Genomic DNA, 9514 nt, shown 5'->3' with positions numbered 1-9514 from the left:
TGTCAATCAAGTTATTTTTCTAAGGCAAGTAAGTGGTTAATAACATGGCAAGTGGGTCAAAAAATGTGACAAGTATGGGTGAAAAAAATAGTTGACGAAACATGTTGACATGGGATCTAGTTTCAAAGAATTCGTCGCGAGAAAGCCAATGATGAAAGCGGATCATCGATTGAATTAACGGTTTTGTAGATAAAACTTTATGAATTTCAAACATTAATGGGAATCTTGTTGACTTCATCCCATGCATGCATAGAAGAGAGAGGGGGACTAGCCGCATTATGGCAATACTTAGCTTACTTTTTAAGTAATGACAATACTTAATTTAGTAATACTAATGGATCATGGAGTTGCAATGCATGTGTACAACAGCCGTCGCACGGGAACACAATGGTGCGACGCCGCTGCATAGTCCATCCCACGGGTCGCGCTATTCGTCACCCTGGGTGAGGAATTCTTATTCGTCACCCTGGGTGAGGAATTCTTATTCCTCACCCCTGTCCAATTCTACAATCGTGACTTGAAAACGTAAGAAAAATTAGAGTTGAGGTAATATTACACTCTTGAGGAAGAAAGTTTCTCTTTCACCGAAAAGATGTGAGGTAATTTTACAACGTGCGTGATGTAATATAAAGTTACGTTCTGCATGTGTGAAAAAATATGATGCGGTGATATAACACTAAAAGTTGTTTGGTAATTTTATATTAGAAGTGAGGTAATTTTACATCATGCATGTTAAAAATTTACGATGTGCATGTGAGAATAAATGTGGCTCGGTGAAGTAGCTAGGATGAGGAATAAGTTATTCTTCACCCTGGGTGCCTAATATATATATATATATGTGTGTGTGTGTGTGTGTGTGTGTGTGTGTGTGTGAAAGGAGGGAGGTTTGCTGTACAAGAAATATACATGCACAATATACATCTCAATATTATCCTTGGATCGGGTAAGTGCCTGATTGGGGGTGCAGAATAGTAGAGCGTATTTAGTATGCATGTGAAAGGTAGCAATCAGCATGTTGTATTCATCCTCACGGGATACCTTATATAGGAGTACAAATGATGATAGTGAAGTTTTGGATGATGGGGGCATTGGAGCACTTTATTTTAAAAGATTTAGAAATAATATTTCTACATTTAAGAAAATCAAATAAATTTGTGAAAACTTATACATATTCGCAGTGCATTTGTAAAATTTCGTTCAAAAATATTATTGTTTGTAAGCTGCACGAAAAGAACAAATTCCCGGCCTAAGAACAAACAAAAGGGGCACATTTTCATTAATGTATTTGTTTTTTTACATGCAATGTATGAAAGTACACTGTTTTAAAAAAATTGATCAACATGTTATATATGTATTTGTGTATGTATAATTATTTTAATTTTTTATATGTGGAAATATGTTTTTTTATTAAAGTCCTTCCTAGAGCCCATGCTCTATATGCACTTTTCGGCACTAACACTAAATTCACGAGACATTATATTTGGGGAAATAATTTCCTTTAATTGATCGATTCTATGTGAATGCCCGTCATCTCTATGTCTGTCGGATGGTTTTAGTATACGGTTTGATGTTAACCCTTCCATGTCCATGTTCTCTAACTGATTTATTGTTTTATAAAGGGGTTCTGCAACTAGCCCCTTGTTGCAAACCGAACATGGACTAAATTCCGCAACGGTTGGGATCAGAGAGGGCGTTTTTTCGCAAGACGAACCATGTTGTAAAAAATATCCCATAATACAACTTATGTTGCAAAAAAAAATCCACAATACGACCTATGTTAAAAAGTAAGCCACAACAAAAGTTTTGTTGCAAATGTTTTCATAACAAGACCTTTGTTATAAAATAGAAAAAAATGGTTGATCGGCAAATATTTTAGCAATAAGACCTTCGTTGTCAAATAAAAAAATTGTCTGATCAATTGTATCAAATCCGACGGCTCGCGAGGCAGCAGATCTTTTGAAAAGATCCGCGAGCCCACGCATAGCAGTCCTCATATATTTGTGTCCAAAGTCGAACATCACACATGTACGAAATCCATTTATATGAATCTCATCAATGATGGGCAACTTTTCCACCACAGAAATATTTGGACAATGAAATTCCTTTGAAAATAAAAAAAAATCTACATGTGGTATTTAGACCGCAAGGTCATTCCGACAAAAGATAATCTACAAAAATAATTGACATTCATGCGCTAAGTCTACCCCCAACGAGTCGTACAAATATATTCAAAGAAAAAGGGGGGGTCCAATCGCTATAGTAGTGCTTTGATGGTGATGGAGGATCAATTCAGCATCTATTCCTTCAATACCCACTTGTCAAGCTATTATGGTGATCAATCCATATAGCTTTTAGTCTACCTCCACAAAACGAGTGGTACAAATATGTTCGAGAATTGGTTAGTGGGAGTTGATGTGTGAGATCCATGTGGGAACTTGTGCTTTACTTTAAGCCATTTGAGACACCCCTAATAATTTTATTTTTGAAGGAACAAATTTTATCGAAAATAATAAATCCCAAACGATCGGATTTTTAAGCATGGTAATCCGTGCGTTGTTCATGGCAGCTTTAGTTCACGCGAGGTTGGTAAACATAGTAATTTTCTGACAAAAAAGTAAATTGGACAAAGTTTCATGTTTTAATAACTAAAGTTGCCATCAAACAACGTTTGGAATGACATGTTTAAAATCCAGATGTTGTTTTTAACAGTTTAGTTCACGCGAGGTTGGTAAACATGGTAATTTTCTGACAAAAAACTAAATTGGACAAAGTTTTCATGTTTTAACAACTAAAGTTGCCATCAAACAATGTTTCGAATGACATGTTTAAAATCCAAACGTTTTTTTTTTTGACAACTTTATTTCACGCGAGGTTGGCAAATGATAATTTTCTGACAAAAACGAAACTGGACAAAGTTTCAGTGTTTTAACAACTAAAATTGCCACCTTGCATCAACTAAAGTTGTCATGAAAAAACGTTTGGAATGACATATTTAAAATCCGAAAGTTTAGGATTTATCGGGGTTCATTTTTATTTTATTTTCTTGCAGGCTATCTTCAAGGCACGTGGTCTTACTACACAAAGAGGAGGATCGGATATTCGGATGCCGTTGCAGCTGATGGGAGGTGATCTCTCGGAATTTATTCAAGCGATTTACTTGGTGGTCTAGTAGTAGGATTTGTGATGTCACTTTCCTATGTTTTTCCCTTTTTTTTGTCCTTGGGCTATCTATGTGTGACAGTTAAAAAAAACTTTATTGTGATTAATAAAACGATTGTGTGCATCGGTGAGTGTATCCATTTTTTGTTGGAAAAAAAATACGTAGGAATTAGCTAACATTCTAATCAACACGTAGATAACTAGAGGGCATGAAGACAATGCCATGAACAAAAGAGAAGCAGCACATGAAGGCTGAGGCCTACCAAACTGTACGGTGGTCATCTTCCCAGGCGCTGTCGACATCACTCCGGCGGCTCACCACCTGCACCATGCATGATGCATCGTCCCGGACGGGCGCCAGAAGCCTCTATCTGGCCGGTAAGCGAATGAACGAATGCACGTCGGGTATCAGGGGTTCATGGCGTCCCGGGGGCGTCCTTGAGGTCGTAGGCCTGGAGGATCACGCCGCACTCCTTGAGCGGCGTCTTGCTGAAGAAGGCGATGGGGTTGGCGAAGCGGGTGCCCGCTTGATGCCGTTGTTGCTGGTGAGCGGGACGCGCGCGCGGTCGCGGAACTCCTCGATCTCGGAGCACGCCTGGTCGGGGCTCTTTGCCAGCACCACCTCGCAGATCTCCTGGTGGTCCTGGCCGATCTCGATCTTGTACCACCCGAACCTGTCCGTCGTCGCCTCCGCCTTGAGCTTGCTCTCGCCGCCGTCCACTGCCACCATCGCCCCTTCGACCTTTTTGGGTGCCACCGTTGAAATGCCGGCAGTTCACCTCTACCTTCACCCTTTTGGAGACGTTGGACTCGAAGCCGGCACGGCAGGGGTCACAGTAGACGCGGCCGACAAAGCCACCGGAGCTCTTGTAGGCGGAAACGACGCCGGCAAGGGCCAGCAGCAGCAGGGTGGCGGCCACGAGCGGCGTTGCGAGGAAGGTCGCATAACCTATCAAATTTCATTTCATCTTGCCATAAATAGTGCTTGGATCACCAACGTCCATGCAAAAATGCTGGTGCTGCTTCAGCACTTCACACACACTTCACCAAGAGAACTAACAGTAGAAAGTTTTCGGCACCATTCCATACTTATGAAGATCATGTTCCCCACAACAACACAAGGAATACAGTGAATACTCGTTAAAAAATACGTGCTCTGCAGGTTAAACAAACAGCATGAACAAATGCTCGATTACGAAACAAAAAGTTAAACGAGAGCATTGCCTTCTCATCGAAGTTGTGGAAAAAAGAATGATCATCTCCACATGACAGTGATGCCCAGTATCGCTGGCCACCAGAACTCCACATAAACAGATGATGCCTGCTGGCAGCAACTGATATACTTCCTGGATATATCAGTCAAAATGACGGAAGCTAACTTCTGGTCAAGCGTCTTCTTCAATCATGATTCAGATCAGGCGTTGCTCTTCTGGTCTTCAATTTTCTTCTGGAACGATGGGAACCATTGCTTCCAAGCCGCATCTCCTTGCTGCTCGATCCAAGACAAGAAACAACTGTCTAACAGGCAGAACAAGTTCACGTAAAGCAGTTGATATCGCACGGGAATGAAGCGGAAGTTTGCGATCTGCACAGCCGGCCAGATGGCTCCCCCTAAAACTAGAGCAGGAATGATATCCCTCTTCACATCTTCCTTCACCTGCTCCAGACTCCTTCCTGAAGCAAGGCCCACATAAGAGAAGAACAGCCCCAGATCTAGCGGTCCGAAGAGGAGACCATCTGCTGCAACCTTTGAGGCTACAAATTTGAACGAACCAGGCTGGTATCTTCGTCGGACCAAACAATCCAAGTAATCATACCTAGGTGACAAAAATGAGTTCCAAGTCATATGGCAGTTTCTTCACGAAATCAGAAGTTGTTAGCTCCTAAAATCAGTAAACCTACAAGGTTAATTCCCATATCTTAAACAGTGTTAGCACATCGATAGAGTGCAACAAATGAGACAAGTTGTGGCACACCAAAGTGGGAATAAAAGTAGAGGTCTGTCGGAAGGTATTATCCCCATTTATTTTAGTTAAGAGATTTCAAACACCAATCTTGTTTCCAGTTCAAAACCTTGTAGCCAAATGAAAATTTAGAACACTAACAACAGGTTTAATTTGGTCCATTGCTAACTACTCTCTAGAAAGAGCAGTGTTTCAGTACATGAGTCTAAGGAGCAGTAAGAATGAACGTGCAACAAAATGTGTGACACCGTGAAGGATTTAATATTGAAGTGAGTCAGTGAGAACACAAATGGACATAAAAAGATGCACAGCTGCAGAGCGCAGCCCAAGCTGCTTTTGCTCCAAAATTTGATGTGCAAACCAAGTTTTGATTCACAGCTTAACAATGGGGCAATATTCAGTGCGAGTGGCCACCATTAACATATTTGTGCATAGAGGCCTATAGTTCATAATGCTCTATTCATCTTTATTGTGCTGAAACAACAAACGCATTGCCACAAACATTGACATTCACCGTCTCCAATTACACTAGTAATGATTAACAATGAAGTAAATATCCAAATTTCCAATGAATTCAAGAACTAAAAATCGATATGAGCAAAGTATGTGCTATTTAAGTATCTTCAATGTTTCACATTTCATTACCCACTTTATATTAATATACTGTCATCTGTGTCAATAAGTCATCACCTAGATCACCTAACAGGAAAACATAACTGCATGATGAAAATTACTAAATATGCCTTCCATTTTGAGAATTATCATGATTCATCATTTTGTTTTTTGCCATTTTTATAGTTATATGTGTTTGTGGCCCTCTTTGGGTCCTTTATCTGTAGTTCTATACCACGTGGTAACTGTCAGACTGAGACTTGGAAGGTGGAGTTCTATCAGATTTACCATCGTTAATGTTGTCCAAACTATAATAATTTAATTTCTAATAAGCCTACAGCCAGAATATAAAGAAACCGTAACAAAGTTGAGCTTAACACCATCTGCTTATACCCTATATGAAATTATGAGAGAACTGACCAGTAATGTCCCACAGGTCCAACAAAAGCAAATCCAAATGAACTTGTGATGCCGACCCTCTTCCAATCAATTTTGAACTCTTTATCTTTATCCTGAAAAGGTAACAGAGCTTTGTTAAGTTAAATGGATAACAATGACAGTGTAGAATATTAAATTTCGGTTTGAAATTTCTCAGATTTTGAAATTTAAAGATTGGTTTGCAGACTTAATATATCAAATTCAAAGCTGGTTTCCTGATTATTCTGATTAGCAGAAACAATAGTCAAATAGTTCTCTATGCTGGCTGGTTTCAAATCTAAACATAACAATTACATCTAAAGCTAAAGATTGGACAAAATGGGTACCATTTGATATTTAAGAAAATGAAATCTGAAAGCATATTTTGAGGAGCGTTTAGACATGAAAATTGCAGAAAGTACATACATACATCAATGTGTCACCCATTTTCTCTTTAGTAGATTCAACAAACGGCAGAGGAAGGAAACAGCCCATACCAAGGTCAAAAGCAAATCAGGTCAACATGTAATTCACATGCCCAGCGACATTCTTTTCTAATGTCCAGATAAAGCCTTCCACAATCTGAGTTAACCTCTCACTCAATAACCCATTCAATCTGAGTTTTTCTTTTTCTTTCTGGGAGGAACCCGAAAAAGCTCTAAAATCACGAAAGAATACACGGATAACCCCAGATAGGGCGAAAAACCATAGGCACTCGAATAATCAAGCAACATTATGAACCAATAAATCTCCTGCCCCAGTTTTAGCAACAATGCTCCAATGTATTACCGAAAAGAACTGCCAAATCTCACAACAATTTACTTACAGAAGTGCTAATATCATTCTTCGAACTGGTATGTGATTAAACAACAATTTACTTACAGAAGTAAATCTTACCCAAACATCGAACTGGTATGTGATTAAACAACAATTTACTTACAGAAGTGCTAATATCATTCTTCGAATGAAAAATCAACATCACAAGCAAACAGACCACGAAACCGGTCGTTGGTTTATAGTTACTTTCTTCAGTGGACAATCTCATATCGACCTTGTTGAAACAGATTAAGCATCCCCTACGCCTAAAAAACGATCACTCTCGTAGCCTAGGTTATATATACCCCCAGGGAAGTCCCCACTCCCAAGCGACCGGATTAGCTGACAAATCCTTGGCGCGACGGCATCCAAAACGACCATGGAGTCCGGGGATCACTAGCTCGAGAAGGATGAAGGGTTAGGGGCGGTTGACTGGCTACCTCGGGGTTGTTGGCGTGGTGGTGGTGGGAGCTGGCGGATTTGTGGGTGACGGCCTGCGCGCCGATGTCGCCGAGGGCCCAGAGGATGCCGGAGCTGACGACCTGCGTCCGCACGGGGTAGGAGGACAGGGACTGCTGGTACCATCGCCATAGCCTCCGCATCCCTGCGACTGCGAGCGAGCCGAAAAAATTGACGGGGGAGAAGAGGAAAGGGAGGAAGGAAGTGGGAGTCGTCCCCTCACCTCTTTTTCCTTGGATTTGTTCTTTGGGATTTCGCTCGTTTTTTTTGAGCTAGGGTTAGGTGGGCAGAAAGAATGGTGGGTCGTCTCCAGCCAATCAGCCTTTGACGGTTTCCTCGAACATTTTTTTTCAGACACAAGTTTTAGCATGCTCCCTCTTACCTTTCCTCTCACATGAGAGGTAAGACTACATAATAAATCTGAGCTATTTATTTTGACGCGTTGCTATGAACCAATCGAATGAGAGAAATCATCCGCCTGTTCGGTTGTCCGATCCGTGTTTTAGGACCGTTGGATCATAGTAACGTCACACAACAGCAGCGTCGCGTCACAACTTCAACGCAGCGCCATTAAAGCCCCGTGTGGTGCTCCGGCACAACACCGACAACGTCCAACGAGCTTCATTATAGCCCCGGTGGAGCTCCATTACAACTCCGGTCGAGGTCCATTGCAACATCGACGCTCCAATGAAGCTCCATTGCAACTTTCTCGAGCCCCACTGTAGCGCCGACGGCTCCGGTGGAGCTTCAACGCAGCATAGGCGCGTCGAGGGAAGCTCTATCGCAACTCCGGCTAGGCTTCATTGCAGCGCCGGATATGCTCCCGATGGCCCGACTTTGCTCCGTTGCAACATCGGTGGTGCTCCGACAGCTTCAAGGCAATATCACCGGAGTTGCGGAGCCTCCGCCGGCCACTCGCCACGATCACCGTCGCAGTACCGTGCGACACTCCATTGCAGAAGGCAGACATGGGAGGCAATGGGCAACGTAGAAACTACTCGTGATTTGTTGTCTTCGGTGCAGCGGCACTGCATTGCAGCACCGGCTGCCTTCGTCGCAGACCGCCATGGCAACGATCCATTGATGCTTCGTTGCAGTGCAAACGCTCCTCACGGTGGCTTTTGGTGGTGGGGACTGTCGTATCCCTATGACGCGACGGGAAGGGGGGAGGGAGCAAGTCTCCAGCAGTGCCGACGGTTGTCTCTGCTTCGTCCCTGACGATCTATGATAACCCATAAGTATAGGGGGTCGCGACAGTCTTAGATGATATTACTTCATGCAAATTTATTGATTCGCCACAATGGAGGCAAAAAAAATATGAACCTTAGCAGTTGAGTTGTTAATTCAACCACACCTAGAATATAGTATCTCAGCATCAAAGTATTTAGTAGCACAATAGTTGGATAGTTTTGATGGTTTTACTAAGAGTAGAAATAGTAACAAGAACAGTAACAGTAGCAGTTTGTGATGTTTGTAACAACATCAACAATAGTAACTTAGCGAAGATCAATATGAGAAAAGCATGGCCATTGGATCAGTGATGGATAATTATGTTGGACAACATTCATCATGTGATAGTCACAATCTAGAGCGACACGGAACTAGCTCCAATTCATCAATGCAATGCAGGAAGTCATTCCGTATATAGTCATACGTGCTTATAATAAGAACTTCCATAACAACTTTTGCCCTACCCTCACATGGCAGCGGGGTCCAAAGGGAAAATAAGGGATCTTAAGGCCTCCTTTTAATAGAGAACCGAAAGAAAGCATTAACACATGGTGAATACATGAACTCCTCATACTACGGTCATCACCGGAGATGATCCCAACTTCTGTCACTTTGGGGTCTGTGGATCATAACACATAATAGGAATATAACTTCCAAGATAGGATCTAAAACAATCTCATATTCATAGAAACACAATAGATTCAGATTTGAAATCATGGCACTCGGGGCCCTAGTGACAAGCATTAAGCATTTTTTCGGAATGGGTTGAAAGTTGGCATGCAGTCTTTTTTATTGTAGGTACACCGCCTGCCAAATTTCATCGCATTCATAGGTCGTTTGATACCTAAACCGTTAAA

The 9514-nt window shown here is 41.8% G+C and overlaps 1 protein-coding gene and 1 pseudogene across 1 annotated transcript; both read right to left on the bottom strand.

Annotated features, from left to right (window-relative positions):
• Positions 1-3042: 3042 nt before the first annotated feature.
• LOC123441569 lies at positions 3043-4241 on the bottom strand (annotated as a pseudogene).
• LOC123443237 (protein Mpv17) lies at positions 4216-7737 on the bottom strand. The gene is made up of 4 exons (XM_045119556.1): positions 7651-7737; positions 7409-7578; positions 6156-6247; positions 4216-4976 (listed from the first exon to the last, which is right to left on the bottom strand). Exons 2-4 carry the CDS (start codon positions 7568-7570, stop codon positions 4574-4576), a joined length of 657 nt encoding a protein of 218 aa, XP_044975491.1. The 5' UTR covers positions 7571-7578; positions 7651-7737; the 3' UTR covers positions 4216-4573.
• Positions 7738-9514: the final 1777 nt, after the last annotated feature.

This window comes from Hordeum vulgare, chromosome 3H (assembly GCF_904849725.1).
Source record: "Hordeum vulgare subsp. vulgare chromosome 3H, MorexV3_pseudomolecules_assembly, whole genome shotgun sequence".
In the NCBI taxonomy this organism is placed as follows: domain Eukaryota; kingdom Viridiplantae; phylum Streptophyta; class Magnoliopsida; order Poales; family Poaceae; genus Hordeum; species Hordeum vulgare.
Note: the sequence above shows the minus strand (reverse complement) of the source record. Positions and strands in the feature narration are given on the sequence as shown.